The sequence below is a fragment of the Dreissena polymorpha genome, chromosome 8 (assembly GCF_020536995.1).
Source record: "Dreissena polymorpha isolate Duluth1 chromosome 8, UMN_Dpol_1.0, whole genome shotgun sequence".
Lineage (NCBI taxonomy): Eukaryota > Metazoa > Mollusca > Bivalvia > Myida > Dreissenidae > Dreissena > Dreissena polymorpha.
The window spans coordinates 13,829,388-13,850,730 of record NC_068362.1 but is presented as its reverse complement, the minus strand read 5'-3'; the positions used below and the strand labels follow the sequence as shown (position 1 = coordinate 13,850,730).

At 33.4% G+C, this 21,343-nt stretch overlaps 1 protein-coding gene across 6 annotated transcripts in view; it reads left to right on the top strand.

The window, feature by feature from the left end:
* The window catches only part of LOC127842578 (uncharacterized), a 37,418-nt gene that overhangs the window by 3,223 nt on the left and 12,852 nt on the right, over nucleotides 1–21,343 (top strand). For 2 of the 6 annotated variants that reach the window (XM_052372145.1, XM_052372144.1), the window contains exons 1-3: nucleotides 14,187–14,286; nucleotides 14,587–14,674; nucleotides 16,238–16,456. In XM_052372145.1, coding sequence (XP_052228105.1) covers nucleotides 14,656–14,674; nucleotides 16,238–16,456 — 238 coding nt within the window. In that variant the 5' untranslated portion in view covers nucleotides 14,187–14,286; nucleotides 14,587–14,655. Of the gene's footprint in view, nucleotides 1–14,184; nucleotides 14,323–14,586; nucleotides 14,675–16,237; nucleotides 16,457–20,937; nucleotides 21,181–21,343 lie in introns of those variants that run through there. The other 4 variants (XM_052372141.1, XM_052372142.1, XM_052372143.1 and 1 more) reach the window with 4 other exon arrangements.

The window sequence follows — 21,343 nt, the reverse complement described above, 5'->3', positions numbered from 1 at the left end:
CATTCAAGTAATAAGTTCGACACCCGGACGGATTTTTCAGATGTTTTTCGTTTCTGTTTCGATCACAGTTCACATTTGTTTACAGCATTCGATGTAGTTATAATAAACCGTTCATGGATATGTTTTCGCAGAATGAATTTATGCAAACAGTGACTATATTTGCAGTATGAATTCACTTGTTGTAAGTCTTTTTGCATGCATTTTGTTCGCTAAAGTATGTTAAAATATTTGATTTTTCCTTGCCCATTTTCCTTGCATGTAGCTGTAAGCGATATGCCGCAATTAAATAATACAGATATAATCATGCAGGTTAATCAAAATCAACACACTAATGGACCACATTGTCAAACACAAAACTAATTTGAACATCGACTGTTATGCAAATCACAACTTGAGTTGAACAGTGTTGCACACAAGAACATGGCCAGAATCCATAACATTTTCTGTGCACTACTGTCCTAGATTTAATATTCACAGTATAAATTGTTTGAATAATAAAATTATATTGAAACAATGATGTGACTTTTGTTATACAAATGAATTTGAATGAGACATTAATATCCATAACAATTCCTAACACTTTGAAAACATTTTTTAAAACCTGCATATATCATTTCATACACTTTCTTATGCCGATACTGTAATAATTATAATAAAATACAAACCATTAAGAAGCAAAATTTATATTATAATTTGTATTATTATAATTTTTATAAGCAATATAATGATGATTATTATGAGCATGATTATTATGATTATTATGATTATTATGATTAGTATTAATATTCTTATTATTAGTATTAATAGTAGTAATGGTAATGGTAGTATGTAGTAAGAGTATTAGTAGTAGTAGTAGTAGTGGTAGTAGAAGTAGAAGTAGTATAGTGTAGTATGAAGTAGTAGTAGTATTAGAATGTAGAAGTCAGAAGTAGTAGTAGTCGGTAGTAGTTAGTGTAGTAGTAGTAGTAGTAGTATTAGTAGTAGTAGTAGTCGTAGTCGTAGTAGTAGTCGTCGTAGTCGTAGTCGTCGTAGTCGTCGTCGTCGTCGTAGTCGTCGTCGTCGTAGTAGTCGTAGTAGTCGTCGTAGTCGTAGTCGTAGTCGTCGTCGTCGTCGTCGTCGTAGTCGTAGTCGTCGTAGTCGTCGTCGCCGTCGTCGTAGTAGTAGTCGTCGTAGTAGTAGTCGTCGTCGTCGTAGTAGTAGTAGTCGTAGTCGTAGTAGTAGTCGTAGTGTCGTCGTCGTAGTCGTTTGTCGCCGTCGTCGTCGTCGTAGTCGTCGTCGTAGTAGTAGTCGTCGTCGTAGTCGTAGTCGTCGTCGTCGTCGTAGTAGTCGTCGTCGTCGTCGTCGTCGTCGTCGTCGTAGTCGTCGTCGTCGTCGTAGTCGTCGTCGTCGTCGTCGTCGTCGTCGTCGTCGTCGTCGTCGTCGTCGTCGTCGTCGTCTCGTAGTCGTCGTCGTCGTCGTCGTCGTCGTCGTCGTCGTCGTCGTCGTCGTAGTCGTCGTCGTAGTCGTCGTCGTCGTCGTAGTCGTGTAGTCGTCGTCTTCGTCGTCGTCGTAGTAGTAGTAGTCGTCGTAGTCGTCGTCGTCGTCGTCGTCGTAGTCTCGTCGTAGTCGTCGTCGTCGTCGTCGTCGTCGTCGTCGTCGTCGTCGTCGTCGTCGTCGTCGTCGTCGTCGTCGTCGTCGTAGTAGTCGTCGTCGTCGTCGTCGTCGTAGTCGTCGTCGTCGTCGTCGTCGTAGTAGTCGTAGTCGTCGTCGTCGTCGTCGTCGTCGTCGTAGTCGTAGTCGTCGTCGTAGTCGTAGTAGTCGCCGTCGTCGCCGTAGTCGTCGTAGTAGTAGTGTCGTAGTCGTAGTAGTCGTAGTCGTCGTAGTCGTAGTCGTCGTGTAGTAGTCGTAGTCGTCGTAGTCGTCGTCGTCGTCGTCGTCGTCGTAGTCGTCGTCGTCGTCGTAGTCGTCGTAGTGTAGTCGTCGTCGTCGTCGTCGTCGTCGTCGTCGTCGTCGTAGTAGTAGTAGTCGTCGTCGTCGTAGTCGTCGTCGTCGTCGTCGTCGTCGTCGTCGTAGTAGTCGTCGTAGTCGTAGTAGTCGTAGTCGTCGTTAGTAGTAGTAGTAGTAGTAGTCGTCGTAGTCGTCGTCGTAGTAGTCGTAGTAGTAGTAGTCGTAGTAGTAGTAGTAGTCGTCGTAGTAGTCGTAGTAGTTGTCGTAGTAGTAGTCGTAGTAGTAGTAGTAGTGTCGTAGTAGTAGTAGTCGTAGTTCGTATTAGTAGTAGTAGTTGTAGTAGTAGTACTAGTAGTAGTAGTCGTGGTATAGTCGAAGTAGAAGTAGTAGTAATAGTAGTAGTTAGTAGTAGTAGTAGTTGTTATCGAATTAGTAGTAGTAGTAGTAGTAGTAGTTGTAGTAGTAGTAGAAGTAGTAGTAGTAGTAGTCGTACTAGTAGTAGAAGTAGTAGTAGTAGTAGTAGTAGTAGTAGTAGTAGTAGTAGTAGTAGTAGTAGTAGTAGTAGTAGTAGTAGTAGTAGTAGTAGTAGTAGTAGTAGTAGTAGTAGTTGTGAGTAAGTAGTAGTAGTAGTGGTCTAAGAAGTAGTAGTCGTCGTAGTAGTAGTAGTAGTAGTAGTCAGTAGAGTAGTAGTAGTAGTAGTAGTAGTAGTAGTAGTAGTAGTCGTAGTAGTAGTAGTAGTAGTAGTAGTAGTTCTAGTAGTTGTTGTATTAGGAGTAGTAGTAGTAGTAATAGTAGTAGTAGTAGAGTTACATGTTCCGGTATGCGGCACGTTTTGTTAATATTTCTGTCTTTATTGTGAACGTTATTTTAAATAAAAGCAGGTTGCATGTAAGGCATTTTCTTGCGTAAATGGACCTAGGAATTCGTTTTTTGTATTTCACAATTTGTGTGCCTATCTAAGAGACAATTTTATTCTGTCAACTGTTATATGTTACCTTTTGATCCGTGTACACAACTAATTCTAAAAACATGTTTTTTATAAATATTTGCTTACCTTGAGATTATATATCAGGTTAAAAATTAATATTGCTTTTCTTATTTAACATTTAACATTGTGTCCATGAAGCAACCTCCTGTGTTGGTCCGTCAACTTATTTCCCTAAGAATTAAATTGGATGTTAAGCGATTAGTTCAATTGGTGAGACATTCTTAGAGGAATGTAATTCAACTATATCACATTATTGAGCATCATGTCACTCAGTGAAAAATATAACATCATACTTATGCCTTAAACATTTAATTCCATGTTTGATTAGTATGCCTAAGACTTTATTATATTTTATCAGTCAGCACACACCTGCTTAATACAACTTCAAAATCAAATATTTGGTTTTTAAATCGCTAGTTAAAATAAAACATTCGAACATTTAAATTAAAGAGTGTGTCAACGCTAAAGTAAGCAATTTTTAAGCATTTTTTAGCAAGCACAGCCCCATATGGAAGTTATTAAGTGCACAAACAACACTCAACATACAATTTTCGGTATGTTTGCAGAAAGTATATCATATTGCACATGTTATTACAACAATTTTTTTTCAAATTAAATTATTTGCAGTTACTGACATTATCGCAGGAATATCGGATTTATTTTACACTATGAATGGACTATTATACAATAGTAATGAAATTTTGACAAATGAAAATATTAATACCATTTAAACGTATTGTGTAACCAAATAAGATAATAATCAGAATATATGACACATGAATCCGCAAGCATATTTAAACTCACGAATATCGGCAGTAGTACAGAATGCGCTGTCGAACCGCTAATTGAAATCGGATTGCAGATGTACAATATCCTTACTCCATCTCTTTGTCCTTATGCTCCTACTAAAAGTACTTATACCTATTAAACAATTACGCATTATAACTACTTGCTCACCGCTATAATCACAACTATAAGTATCAGCATGATCAACACCAATTTCAGCATAGTCGCTATCACTGTTTCTACGCAATTATCATAGGCAGTAGGATTACCACAAGGACTAAAGCTTGTTATCTGACGAATGCAATTGGATTAATCAGATGGTGCATATGATTTTTATTACGGTGATGATTATTATGACGATGATGACTATATCGGCGACGATAATGATTAAATATGTCGATTATAATGCCTGTGATGATGATGATTATTACTACTTGTATTCTTACTTCTTTTAGTAATACCACTATTTCTACATTTAAAACAACTACTACGTCTTTTACCACTTGGAATGCTTTTGTATTTATATCTTATTGTATTTACTAATTTTTAAAACATATCCTTAAAGTGATATTATGCGCATCTAACAGTATATGCTATGTTTATAGGTGTCTATCACAACCGTTGTTTATTTATTTTATTTTTTTCTCTTCATATACTCCTATATGTGATAATGCAGCATCTACATACTAAAACAATATCCGGAAAGAGAAAAAGGATGCATTTGAATATCAACTGTACTTTTGATTTGACAACTGACGACAGAAATTATTCGATGCACGATCTAAATTTAGTTTTAGTGAAGATTCATTCGTTCGACACAAAGATACACTTTTGTTTTCAGATCATTTCGGCTTAGAGGACTGTACAATCATGTAAAATATCGAATGTAATAAATATCTTTTATAAACAACTGGTAGAAAGATGAGTAGTAGATAATTCGTCAGTTACCACAATTTAACTAACTATTTTGACCTGTTAATTCTTTTCAGCTCAATTCAACAGTAAAACATGCGCATACTATCACTTTAAAGCAAGACTATACGATTTGTATATGTGCTAAATTGTAATATATTGATCAAATTATGTTACAAAAGCACTAAATAGGCAAGACAAATTATACATTGAAAATGAATTTCATAAAATGCAGCAAAGACGAATTGTGACGAAGACATTTCGTACATATTTTCATACAATAACCGAAGCATTCGTCTTTTTAGTTACTGTTCGTGTGTCGTATGACTAGATATCGTTTGAGGAATTTGAAATTAACCGTTAAACTAAATTTAGATTCACATCGTACATGCATGATATACATGCATGCGAATTCGACTGTTCAGACATTTTCGATTTCATAAGTAGATTTTTGGCTTAATTTGCAATTTTCGACAAAAGTTCTTCTTAACTTTTATTTTTATGTATATTGAACTATATGCATTACATGTGTTTTAAACATTTTATATAAATTCATAAATATTTAACAAAATCGTATAGTCTCGCTTTAATTTCGAAAAAAGTAAACACAATAAACTACATTTCTATTTAGCAATTAATTACTAAGTTACCCAGGTTATGCTAGGAACATATGGATTTACTTATTTGTAAGGTTATTCAAACACCAAATAAATCTAACATATATAAACCATGTAAAATAAAAATAAATATTAACCATGTGTTTTGTTTTTTGTTGATTCACATTGTCATGAATGAACTAAGTTCACAATTGTTGGCTATATCAAATATCGTAGGCAATGTATTAAAACGTATTCAGAAATCCGAAATTAATATTTATGATTAGGTCATGAACTTGTGTTATATATCAATATTATTATTATATTGCAATTGATTAATTCGGCAAATACTAAAACAAGTTTGAATATGCGTATAATTATCATGTGTTGTTTGAAAAAGTACCTGTGTTCCTTGAAACACATCTGTTTAAGGTATATGCGCTTGCATTTTACTCACAACACGTTAAACGTATCGGAGACGAATATTTTTGCCCGCATGAAATGAACGCATTTCTGATACAAATTTCAAATTAAACTAAATCGCATGTGATCATAATTATCCCTGTATAGGTTTTGTCATGTTATGTGAAAACTGTGGTGACGTTTTACTAGCCGTAAAAAAAGGTTACGATGATGGTTCAGCGTGGTCATCAGCTTTGTCCCTTTTTGCAAAATTACGTCACAAAAGGCGGATCACTGAAATATTCCGATGATTTACTTTTCATTTATAATTTAGTTTTGTACTAAGTATGCTTTCCACTTCTTCCTTTGCAGCTTGTGAGTGGTCCTTAACAAATAAGCCTTCCATTTACATGATATCCACGTTAGGTATAAATTTAAAACATTTTACAACCAGATGGATATCCGTGTTACAATGAATTCAAAATATTTAATGTCAATATCATTTAAGCAATATTAATTCGTAGAATGTGTACAATTTCTTAATACGCGACATAAAGCAGACGTACCAACGAGCAAGGAATCCGGTGCCATTACAATCCTTTTACATTGCAGTATATGCTCTAATTGAAGACGAAATATGTCTTTTGATTTGAGTATTGCGGAGTTAAAAGTCATCATTGTGTTAGTCAGCCTCGCCGCCTATGCGTAAGTAGTATTAATTTGCTTGTCGGCGCATTCGTATGCCAAATGTGTAATGCATGTTATACTTGTGGAGCTATATGCGGCATTGAAATTTTCAGTAAAACTATTATGTGGTTGTTTTGATGACTTGTTTTCCTATTAATAGGTATTTTGATTTGTTTACAAATAATACATACATACAAACATAATACTGAGGGAAAAATAGAAATATAGGGTCACACGCCTTGTTTTGATTTTGTTAACAATTGTGCAACAAGTAACTACAACTGCTAAATGTACTCCTTCGAAACTTAAATAATTATGAATATAAGTTGAAAATGACAAATTTTTGGTTGCTTATGAGCCTCACTTCACTAATGTATGTAGCATGAAAAATTAACATAACACATCAAAGGAAATTCATAACAGCACTAGTAATAAATCGTGATGGTATAAAGTCTTCACCACCGATACGCAATACTTGTTTTTCAACCACTTATTCGATATTTGAAACAATTCTCAATAAAATACATTTGACAAACTTATTAAATTTACTTGTCTTGATGCTCTCATACTTAATCAAGAATTTAAAAAATAGGCCGCCGAACCATTTCATAACATTATCATTTCAGCAGTTATATTAAATCAAAATCAGTTAAATCAAAATTTCGGACAGTAACTCACACATTTTTAAATAACATCATAATTGTTGACGGTAAAACAAAATGCTTAAAATGACACCATTACTTAATAATTAAAAGTGAAGTGTCAAAATAAAAGGAAAAAATCAACTAGATTTTAACTTCAATCCTGACATTCCTATTAATCTAAAACATAATCAGTTCCAAATTAGTATGTTTGTGTTAACGTACGACATCAAATTGTGTTCTTTGTTGTTTTATATATCCATTTAATAATTACAGGTTAAATTACAGAACATCTTTCGACATGAATCCCAATTTTTTTTTTCAAAATAAATACGTATAGACCACAATGTACATGAAAACAAGTACTTAACAATTATAATATCCGCTTTATGACATATTACAGACGATAGAATTGAAATCTACTCGATATATAAATCGGGCGCAACACCATTGTATAGTATAAATTAGATTCTTATATAAATTATGATAAATAAGTAGGATCACTCAAAATAATTAAAACCCTAGATGGGGATAGAACTTAATACTGCGACGCCTAAAGAAACAACACAAAACTATCATACCTGCTTATACGTAGTGTGTGAACGATTACACATATTCCACACCTATGCCGTCAATATGGTCAAACAATCAGGCTCCATATTATAAATTAACAAGCTTTTGTATACAAAAAAAATACCATTGTGTTTATTAGTATTTTTTTAGTTCGTACACATATCGTGGCATCATATGTTTTACAATTTGATGAAACATTCTGTTAACGAAGTAATACTCGTTTAAAGATAGGCGTGTTAAGTAGTGTTTTTATTTACAAAAGATAATAGCAATTGTGGTTAAGTTTATAAATTCAGATATGTTCTTTATCTTAAGGCTACTGTGTGCATGTCTGTACAAGTTGCGGGGTCTGTGTAAGGCAATACTACACAACTCGATTGATATTCGGTAAGTCGGCTTGATAATTACAATTGGAAACGATTATTTTAGCAAAAATCAAATTTTGGAACTCGGATAATTATACTTGTCCATCATAACATATTTTGGTATTAATATGGAATTAGCAGAAATAACGCGCACGTTGAAACGTTCAAAGCAATACTAAGAAACGTGCATTCAAAGTTAAGGTTAAACAATAACGTTCATTCTATTATCTAAAATGTTATTTCTTTAAATCACTCAGCATAATTATGTCCACTAGGATATACGTTTGAAATAACTTTTGCGGCTCAACAATGAAAGGGCTAAGGTCAAACTAAAAAAGTGAACGTTCAGCACTGTATCTCGGGTATACCGCAATAAAACATGCACGGGTAGTCATAACTATTTTTGATAGTTATTGTAGGCCACAGTTTCGCACGCAAAACTCAGATCACTAGGTTCAAAATAAAATTCTCAATTAAATGTCAAAATCCTCTTTTAAGCATTTACTTTCAGTTCTTTTTCTGGAACATAAGTTTGTATTGCATCGATCGATTTCGAAAATCAGACACCATGATAAATAGTTAAGGTGACAATATAGACCAACATTCATTATAAAAAACTCATCCTTATAAATCTGTGTGATACATAATGTTGCAAGCATGGAGTGATGTTGTTGGAATTTAAACCAGGCCAAGATTGTTGTAATATTATCGTAAACACGAACATGTTGTGTATTTGTCTTCTTTTAAAAAATGCCTATGTTACAAATATAATAACAATGAAGGTTTAGGTATCCACAGAGTAATGAACATACCACAAAGATAATTATAAGGATTTTTCATAAACTAGGCAGAAGTCATAGTTATACTGAGATGATGTTAAACCAAATAACCTAAACACCAATAGCCAGGATCAATGTTATAAACACAATTCCAGATTTAAGATAACATATGGGAATTGTATACATTTTACAATGTGATATACTGTATACATTTATTTTGATTTTAATCAAATCTTTATATCGACTTCGTTTCGCAGCGTGTCTGTATCTTACAGTATTTTGACGGATGTTTTCTAAATCTTACAGCATTGAGATAAATACAAATATTGTGTATTTGTTTTTTAAATATAGACTTAAGCGTCTATAACATAACATTACATGTACAAATAACGTATGATTTATTCCGTAACTGACAGTTTTAACAGTTTTCTATCCGTGATTATAAATATGTTAACACGCGTGAACACGGAAATCCACTATTTCAACTATAACAAATTAGTTCTTTTTGTATATACTCATTGGCTAGTTTCGCTGCATAGTGTAATATAAATTGTCCACAATTGATGTTTTTTTGCTACCTCTTCGTACAACATTGAAGCAGTAATCAAGAACAATGTTATTCATAGATGTTGAATAATTTACTACATGTATTTAAAATATGCGATTTCATGGATTAAATCTTAACTGCAGTAAATATACCACCAATCACGTTCCACGTTACATAACATGACGACTTCCACACAACAAATACCACAAGATTGTTGATAATGTAAAACAAATGTAATATAAATGGTGTTTTTAAACCTGAAATCATACAATTATCCACTTTCATTCACCAATTGTTTATGGGTTCTTTTCATTCAATAAGTGTCAAGAAGATATCGCACAAACCAGAAGTGTTTCACTTGATTCGAAATGTGTTCAAAAAGATTTTGGATTGCATCATGTTTGGTTTTCCTTGGTTTGATATTTTTGCATAATATCTAACTAAATAATATAAAGATTCAAAACTGTTTTTTTTCAAATGGTTCTATATGAATGGTGTTTTCAAATCCGTAAAACACTTGGCCTGAAAACTATTCTCCTTTTTAAGCACATTTATCTATCTTAGTCTAGATATATCAATGCAACCATGAAAATGGATGGTTCTAAAACGATAAAGAATTAACAGTATACAGGAGCTTTACCACACACGCCTTTTTTATAACAACTATCGTTCAATATCACAGTATTTCTCGTATTTGATTGAACTGTTCAAATATAAATATGAGAATTATTTGTAAGTAAGAACATTTGTTTATTTATCAAGAAAATGTACTTCAACAGATAAGATTTTCGGTTTAGAGTTGATGAAAAATATATAGGTCCACAATATTGCAATTGGAATAAAATAATAACATACTAACTATACTTAAGAGAGCAAATGCAATTGTATTCAAGCTTTAGGCGTAAAAAATGGTATATTTAAGATGGTCAAATATTCTTTCTTACAGCACTTTAACAAATGACCAGAATTAACATTAAAGTTAAAAATAAACATGCAATGCTTTTGAATGGAATACTCATACTTATAAGAATCATCGTAAACGTTTCAAAGCTGATCAACAAAGACGTATAATATATAGTTTATAGTAATTTGTATTGTTGATCATGTATACAAGAAAAGTATATGTATCTTTGCAAATGCGTAATGCCAATATATGATTGATGTACACGTAGTGCACTCTCAAGAGGTTTATGGTAGAAGTAGCTTTATCTCAAATATTATGAAAGGATACAGTTGAAGTAAGTGAATTCTTTGCATCATAACAACTGCAGCGTATATATGTTTGTAAAATATGACTTAACTTGATTAAAATATGTCACGCTACATATTCACGTACACGATTTCAATAGTCCTTTATGTTGCAATTGTGCACACTCCATTATGAAAAATTGTTTTAAAAGGTCGTTAATGCTTATGTATACTAAGACTTTTGCGTATATTTACCCATATTTGTGCTTAAAATACTATCTTATTTCAACAAGGTTTTCATATAAACATAATAGTAACAAGTTTTAAAGTATTTTTGCCGGTTTAAGAGTATATTTTTTCCGATAAAATCGTTAACACGAAATTAGTTTGAAAGAAATAAAAACTATATAGTATTGATTACTTTTCTAATATGTTATTATATTCGCTGGAGTATAGCTTATTGCGCGATAAACAATATTTACATTTAACGATAATGCCCAATTGCTTGAAGATCGGGATGAGAACAAACTAAAACACACTTGTAATTATGATAATTTATCCGCTAAGTGTTTAAATGCTCGAACATATCATATTAAGTTATTAAGCCATTTTTAAGGAACAATGGTGTTAAAATAGTGGATTTTTAAGATATAACCCTGTGAGTTATGATTATGTTTTTATTGTTGATACTTAATATTTACCAGCCAGCCGGTTTCGATCAAAACAATACGGGAAACAATCAGCCACATTTTTAAAGGTAAACATGACGCGGCAGCATAAGCCGCTCAGTTTAAGTACAATTCCAGCAAGGAGGCATCTAGTCCTAAAATACGAATTGCTTTCATGGACAACTCTTGTGAACTAGGTACGCAAATTTCCACGAAATGACGTTTTCAATTATATCGGGCGTGTGTTGCTATTTAACATTAATGTGGATGAAGTAGCTAGAGGCCTCTATTATATTTAGTTAACATGAATGTATCAGTAAATTAGTTTATTATTTATACCGTAGGTGCAGCTCGTCTGAAACGTGAAAGACCCATGTTGAGCTATGCCCTTGATGAAGACCTCGAAGATTTCCGACTATATGGACCTGATGACATTAAATGAATTAAAAGATACTATTATTGCATTAATTTCGATAATGTTGATATTCGTCGTATATATATTTAGTAGTTGTGATTTTTAAATACATTAGTGTTCACATGACATGATTGATGTATGGTGAAATTTACTTTTGGTGTCAAATAACCAATGATAAACACATTTTACTAACATAACCACAAAGCCGTTCTCATTGCTACATTGATGGTTTGTTTGTTTGTGTTGTTTTGTTGGATATGTGTAGACCTTTGTCATCTGCAATTCAGTCATGTGACGGTAATTATCATACTAAATCTGATTCAGGAAGGCCCATTGCCTGTCACTGTAATCAGGATATGCGTTCATTACTAGCAAACCAATTTATCCTACACAAGTATGTACGGATTAATTTACAGCCGCCACATGACTGAATTGCAGGTAAAAACGGTCTACATATTAGATAATATATTTATAAAAAATCTCTCTCTCTCTCTCTTTCTATATATATAAATATATATATGTTTTTAATAATGACACGGTTTGTTTTAAAAATCAATAGATGAGTGCAAAAGTAAAATAAAACCAAATAACATTTTCTTAAATATTATTAATTAAAATGCAGTATTGTTTAGTTTGGAAAATACTTTCCAATACGTCATGTTGTTCACGGCGTCACGCTGTAAGTTCAGACTGTACGTGATATGTTTTCTCAAAAAATTGTGTATCCTCCTAATGGCCAAGCATACTTATTGACAGCCTTCCAAACTTGTTTTTCTGTAACCGTCGCTTTAGCTTATAATTGGGTTATCTACTGATTTGAAACCTGTATAATCACGCGGGTTGTTAATGAATTTGATTTAATAGTGAGTTCTTATAAGGTATACTAGTTTCGGACGGTAGAACAAGGTTCGACATTTGCTTACATCCTAGATCTGCTCAACTTTGATCCACCAATGGTCCCGAAAATAGAACAATGGGCATATTTTTGCGTTGACTAAGTCAACATTATGTCTTTATAAACAAACAATTTATCACTTCAATTATCATTTTATCTGGTTATTGATAAAGATATTAGATTGATAGCCGGCGTACATATCCAGACGTCTATCAGATTCATTAATGTTTGCATATTCGACACAATATTATGTTTATAACGTAAAGAATTAAATATAAATACTTTTCAACCAAAATTATTTATTATTTTAAATAATTTACTTGATTATTATGTGTCGCCAACATATTGCTATATACTTACGCAATGCAGCACAAACACACTTCTATATGGAATGCATAACAACAAAAGTGTGCCCTAAACTACTCTAATGTTTCGGACGTTACATTCCCTACTCTTTTTTATGGCTACTTCCCTCCTTTAATTTCCTTTTGCATCTCATCCTATAATAACTCCGATGATTTTGTGACAGGGGTTATAAGGTCGCCATAGTTTATTTCCTACATCCACAAGCAATTTCAGGATGCTTTATAAAGAATAATTATTTCTAATGGTCGCTAATTTAAGAATGTAGTGCTTAAAATGTTGTTGTTTAACTGTTATTTTTTAATAAAATAATATTTAATAGTGAATAGAAACAATACTTAAAATAGAGATACCAACGGATAGTCGAAGATTCGAATAATACTAAATAATTTATTGCAAGTACATAAGGGGCTAAGTTCAGCACAGTATTTATAACAACAATCGCAAGACAACGAACATTCCATGCAACATATCGTTTTCGAGTACGCAAGATATGTATCAAAATCGATTCATCAACACAGTATTGTGTTGGTGACAGTTTACTGCTAGAGTTTTACCCCAAGCGCTTACATTTATCTGTTATCAATCCTATATCGCATGCTTACGTGTAATTCAACTTTATTTTCGACGTGATTATCTTCAATCATTTACACAATTTTGAAACTATGCCGCAATAGCTTTATTACGCGATACGAATGTAATAAGTAGTTACACCATCTGAAGCAAATAGCACAAACACATATCGTTCTGTTTATTATGCGAATTATATAGTATTTAAGTAATATTTGCTAATATATGGTGTGTGTTTTTTTTCATATTACTTTGAGATTAATAAAAAAAATCCTGCCTAATAGTCATGTTCAATCCTTTAACTCGTTCGTCCTCTGCAAAGTGTAACTTGTGTTTCAATATTCTTACGTATGCAGAGATAACATCAAATTTTTTCAGTCATCTGACAATGAAGTCAAGTTCAGAAGATCACTACCAAAACATACAACATAACCTTGTCAACGTTTGTGAAAGCGTCTGTATCAGAAAGTGAACGGATTACTAGTTTTAAAGTTAGGATGAAAGATGTATTTGAACTTTTTAATGCAATGTACTGCATATACGTGTTTTTTATTGCATGATTTTCAATTGATATATTTCTAGCATCAATGCTTTGAGATCTTAATTATTCATATATAATGTATACCAGATGATCATATTGTCGAGTATTTAATATTTTAATGACCGAATATTTGAATACCAATTTTGTTATTCGTCTCCTAAAAAAGAGAATATAAATATATAGCCAAGTTTGAATCGACGAGGCATTAACGAAATAGATAAAACATTCGTTGGTGTATGATATTTTCAATTATTGAAGATTGCATTTGGTGTAAATACAAAATGATACACGTTAACCTTATCTGTTTATAGCTTAGTTGATAACCTGGGAATGTGACAAGGGACACTCATCCTATGATAACCGAACTCAATAAACAAGCAACAGTCAAACGCGCGGTGTTAAGCTATTCACTTCTCCAAACTGAGGGGAATATATAACATATGAGTTTGTACTGATATCATATTATAAAGTATCATATAGGTTTGGAAATTCCTTTTATTTGAACATTTTTGAGTAATGCATGCAAATAATGTTACAGAAACTTTAACACTTCACATACTAGCGTGTGAATCGTACGCGCAGTGTATACAAAATGATGAAATTATACACTGAAATTCAGCGTCAGCATAAATAATCACACATTTTCTATTTAAACCACGCTTTACATTTATACAATTATAGCAAAACAGCTTTTAATAGATTATACTGAAAAATTATTTGCAATAATTACGGTATTTATTTAAGTGAGATTACGCAGACAATTAGAAACAACAAGACTTACCGGACTCAACGGATTATAATTTACAACGTTGAATGGACAATACAACAAACCGTAAGTTTGATAATCTGCTATACCACGAAATAAAGTGTAATAACATTATTCATAATTAATGGTAAAAATGTCATTTGTTGACGCAAAAACATACACCAATTCGATAATTTGTAAATGCAAGACTGCGTGCATTAATGCAGGATGCGTCAATACTTTAATCCAACCGTCAATCAATCAATCGATGTATCCATGTATCCCTTCATACATCCGTCAATGTATCAATCAATCCATCCATACAAATACCCAGCTGTGCAGAAACTCGGCTGCAAAGGCAGATGTAAATTCTTAGGAAACATGATATAGCTTAATTGGAATACACAAAGGTTCAATGATGATCATTTGTAATTACGGTATATATAGTATTATATATGGTGCGTGCATTTTTATTCCTTTAAAATGATGCGGTGGGACACATCAAGTTTTACTTTTTAGTATGTGCACATGATTCACAAATAGAGACCGATCACCGACATCCGATGTCAGCGATAACAGTGCCTCGATTGTCTGATCTTTTTTGGATCTCAACTCGATTCCTTACGTCGGGTCAAATTTTAAGCGATATTTAAAATGAATCCGGACGCCGCTTCATGCTAAACATGTTCCGATGCCCGTGCGATGATCGGCCTGGCGTCATCACGATCAGCACAAAATTAAGTCGTCCGGTGATTGGCGGCAATCGGTCTCTATTTGTTACTGAGGTATTAGTTCAAACGATTCAATTTACTTTTACTTGGGAAACAAATTAAAACCGAGTTGAGCACATACATTCAATGAATTCTAGGTAACATTATTTTTAACTGAACCAATACTGTAATAATTAAAGTAATAATGCATATATGTATCAAACTAGGCCAACCTTTCTTCTGTATTGCCACCATGTGAGCATTCATGTTCATCGGATACTTATCAAGCATGTATTATCATAAATAAATAAATAAATAAAAATATATATATATAAATATAAATAAATATATTATATATATATTATTTATTTATATCTATATTAATAATTACAAATACATACATACATCATACATACATAAAAGCATACACGAATGTATGCAAGCAGATGTAAATTACATACACATGCATACATACATGCATACATACATACAAACATACATACATACATACATACATACAAACATACATGCATACATACATACATACATACATACATACATACATACATACATACATACATACATACATACATACATACATACATACATACATACATACATACATACATACATACATACATACATACATACATACATACATACAATACATACATACATACATACATACATACATACATACATACATACATACATACATACATACATACATACATACATACATACATACATGCATACATACATACATACATACATACATACATACATACATACATACATACATACATACAAACATACATACATACATACATACATACATACACACATACTTACATACATACATACATACAAACATACATACATGCATACATACATACATACACGTTCATACATACAAATACCTCTTTTCTTTTGAAATTAGGCGGCAATGGAAATTTCCAGACGAATGGTACAAGAATGCCCTCCGAAAACGAAAATGGTTCCTCCGTCAACGATTCAGGCGGTCACAGTTTAAAAAAACAGAAATATGAGAGCGAAAAAGATAGTGAACTTAACAAGGAACTTAAGAGGCTAGATGGAAGTGTCAATAAAGCTCGTACCAAATTATTTAACGACAAAAGCCAAACGTCCACGAGCAAAGGTAAAACATTATTTGAAGACAATATTTGAAATGTTAATTGATATATTAAAGAAGTTACTTATAAGCTGCTTGCATTGATATGAATTTATTGCTATTTGTGGTTATAAATCCTGTTAATATGACTATTTAATTTAAATAAAACAAAACAATCGATGTGAATAAATTTAGAGAAATACTTACACAAAATAATTCTAAGTAGTAATTAGTTTTTACTGACCAGGTTCGGATTGATCTTTTTTTACCCAGCCCATAGCTGTACGCAAGCTATATGACACATATTCAGACAAAAATATAATACATTATTGTTCATTGTCATTCAAGCATGCATGCAGGAACATTTGTATACATTCACGCGCAAAGGTATGAGCATACATTATTTACATACACATACACGAACAAACAAACAAACATACATACATATATACATATGAATCGCGCCATGAGAAATCCGGCACAATTGACGTTTACGACTGTATTGGTAAACTGTCATATTAATTTCGTCATAATTTTCTGCGACAATTTGATTTTTATTTGTGCAAAAGATACTTGTGTACACGTGTTTTTTATTTTGTTTATCGCGTCGAAAATAAAGTAATACAATTTACGGAATGGATGCTCAACTTGAGGTAAGAGTCTCAACACTATACCCATTTTTTAATATTATGTTTTCGCACAATCGTCACCGAACATACTGTTTAAAACTATTTATTTAAACCAGTTTTCGGAAAATGTCACGTATTGCTTTGCACTGGATCAGTGAATGAAAGAGACTTTGGATGATCATAGAAAAGTGTCAGAACATTACTAGACTATTTTGATATTTTGTAACCATTTTTTTGTGTGTAAAATAGTTTGTTGTTTCGAAATGTTACACAGTTAAATGTCATAGTTAAAGCCTCCTAAATGTGCGCTTACAAGAATGTTAAATTAGCCTATGAATATCAATAATTAAGTTATATTTTTTATTTAAAGTAGCAATATTGGACAAAATAGTAAATTTTTGTGAAGTTATAATTGTGTTTTTGTGTGAATAATCAAACGGATATCATTTCAACATACCATATGACTTTATAAAGATAGTACAATGGATTGGAAGTAGTCTCGATGAGAAATACGCAGTCGGTATACTAGGCTACTAGACTAATAGCAATTTATTGATATATTCGCATTGGTTCGAATCGCGGAAGTAACCACTTTTTGCATTAGTATGACTATGTGCATGTTATTGGAAACAATTATTATTAAATTGCAACTTCATTGTTAATGTAAAAATACGTTATCGATGATGAACGCGTACTAATTAATTTCAGGATTTGGAAAGTATTACATCAGAACACTTTGGTCGTACCCTAGCGAGTACACCAGCGTGTTCACAGACATTGGAGGCGAGTTACGAGAGCGATGCAGATACTAGCAGCTACCGCGACATCTTTCAGTGTCGTCTGAGGTCGATGGTGAATGAAATTATTGGTGACAGTGATGACAACAATAGTGGCAGCGAAGACGATCATATCGATCGTCCATCAATGCCAGCAAATAAAACCGTGCCAGAAACGCAAACATCGCTGGCATACATGCACAACGTGACATATATGTTAGCTGGCGAGAATTTCATGAAGGGATGTGGATGTTTTGGACAATGTGATAAGAATTTCACACACCAGCCTCCATGTATCAATCCAAATTAGACATGCGTGAAAAAGTAAAGGCGAACAAGAAATTTTCCCTATGGGAATTTTAGGTAACTTTTTGGATACCTCATCTAGCACGAAGAGAGGAAGAAAACTCTCCCACGTACGCACACACTTTACAATTAATGGTATTTCAGTGTGAATTGAATCATTCCAGCCGAAGTTTGACGTAAAACGTGCTGTTTTGAATGCACTGATACAGACTGTAACTCAGAGTTGTTGTACGCCAAAAACGCACGGAAACAGAGGTCGAAAACCTAAACACGCAATATCGTTTTATGATGTACAAAGCTTTTTGAAGTTCATTTGGAACACATCCGCATTAATCGGACTGCCGTGCTCAGCATCCCCAAGGCAAAAAAAACAACAAAATTCTTATCGTCATCCTTCAATCAAGCATTACAAAGTCGCAATGACATGCACAATATAGCGATGCTTGTCAAGAGCTAACATTACGATGCGTGAATGCCTCGGCTTTCAGAGGCATATGGTTACACTGCGTTCCACACATTTGAATTGTCAAACCCAGAGGACGTTTGCGTCACGTGCGAGAAACCTCACTAGGACATCGTGGGCGCTGTGACAGACGAAGAGAAGATAATGCACTGAGACCAATTAAGACCCACAGATGATCGCAAAGTTGTTATTTTAATGCAACATAATTAATTGTTAGCCTACACATATTATTAATAATAATTCAATATTGTATTTCCACCTGTGCTTGTTAAGTTAAAATGCAAGTGATGTAACGAATAACAATACGGCAATTTGTATATATAGTAATGCATTTTGATATTTTACAGGAAAGAAATGTGAACTGTGTACAGAGGGCCGTTTTTGACCCCGTGCGGTATCGCCACTCTTCACTTTCGTCAGAGCTAAAGTATACCACATTACAGCAGACATGTATGCCAACTGGTTTTCGTGACACTAAAAAAAATCAGATCCTCGGGTTCCACATATGTGGCGATAAGTAACTGAACTTTCGAATCGACGAGAGCGGAATCCCTGGGAAAGATGACAAGATGGCGCACGGCCCTAACGCAGTGCTTTCCATGATATATTGAGCACTTAAAATAACGTTAACACCATCTCGGTCGTTGGCGCATCGCGTTGACAAATGTCTAGGAAAGTAACAACACGGGCGTATGTTAGATGTATTGAAGTTAAACAAACTAGTTTCGTTGTGTATGGCATTAAGTTACAGAAGGCTTTTATAAGCTCGAAAGAGCTACATTGTAAAATAAAAATATGAATACGCTTTTTGTTATAATAGAACCACACTGGTGATCGGAATTAACGCCTTAAAATGAAAAAAAGTTGCTTTTCATCAATTCGAAAAACAATTACGAAACAACACTATGCTTCAACAATTACTGTGTCTTTTTATAACTTAATAAAATATTCGCGATATGATTTTTCAGACCAGAATAATAACAGGTAAGTCATCGCATATTTCTACTGTTGCGTGTCATCAGTGGTCAGCAGGACACCATCGAGTTCCTGATGCAGATTCCAGGTAAAGAAAATATATTTTTAGTTAAATGATCTATAGTAAACAATTATACAATTAGTCATTGCACTTTTGTATTTTGTAAAAAAAACATTCGGACATAAATTTAGATCATTGTGTTAATCACGATGCTTATACTAGAGCTGATACGATTCGCACATCATTCGATTCAATTCGTTTTCGATACCAAATAGTCCGATTCGAATATTTTCGATTCGATTTATATTAAACTATTTGCTGCTTATTTTGCAAACTATTTCATGTTTGCTCTGTCCAGAGCATGAATTAATATGTTTGATATTTGTTATTAACTTATTATGTTGTGCATTAAAAGTGTTCAATGTTTTAATACAATTTTCAAATGCAACATTGTTTTTATAAGTAGCAAATTTATTGAACAAAACTTCCTTTTGAGTATTTCTTATATAACATAAAATGCACAATGACATGTATCACATGGGTTTTCAAACGAGTGTGTTCTCTTTAAATGTTGCCTCAAATTTGTAGTGCATCCAGATTTAGGGTAACTTTTGTCAACAAAACTCGTTTTGCAAGTTGCCTTTGCATCAGAACCTTCGCGAAACCCGAAATGTTCCCATACTTTTGATTTCAATTTTGACGGTGCGTCTTTCAGCGTGGTTGAAGAAGCCATTTTACCGTTTTATGAAATGCTCAGCCTGTTATTTATTCATTCATTGGATGCCATATTGGCTATTGACCAATCACACGACGCATTAGAAATGACAAAAAAGTTTAGACGACGGATTTGAAAAGTAAGGTTTAAAATGCGGATCAATCGGGATTGCAGTGAATCAAATATAAATTGGCCGTATTGGTATCGAAATCGAATCGGCGGCGTCGAACCGGTTTTTCGAAGCATCGATCCGAATCGTTTCAGCTCTAGCCTATACCACGTGTCTTTTTAAGTCTGTGTTGGGAGAATCAATCGCGACCAAGGTAACATGTTTAAGGATGTCTTTTTAAAAAGTTCACCATTTTTAATGGGATAAAATGGAGAGCCCGCTCATTCGTGAGAGTTTTATATCGATATCATGATTTTTTTTAAACAAAAATGTATGTTTTCAGTAAAGTGCAGCCGCGCTTTTGTAATATGAAGTCCAAACACTGATCCGACATTATTCTAATCGTTCAAACGAATGAGCGGGCACTCTACTCTACCCCATTGAAAATGATGACACATTTAACAAGGCATCCTTAAATATGTTACCTGTGTCTCGATTTATTCTCCCAACACAGATCTTCAAAAGACACGTGGTATTGGCACCGTTTTAATGTCACACGCGTTGTGAAGTCGAAAGCGGATTTGCATGTGTTAAAAAGGCTTACACACGAAGCTATGTAGATACAGTGGACGAGCTGGCAGCGGTGGTGGACGGGTCGAGTAGCACTGACGTTGCAGTTCGTTAACGGTTATCCTGTGTGTTGCTTACGTCCCTGGAAGTCGTTTATGAACAAACACTTCAATGAACTACATACCGTGCATCATAGAACACGTATATGTATGCAAATAGTATGATACGAATCATATTGATTTGGACAAAATACAAATACATGTAATGAAATGTGTTCTTTCGCTGCAGGAAATAGCATACAATATATAAAAAGTGAGAACAGTGGGATTAGATTTAAATTATCAAACAAACATACGGTATGTAATATCTT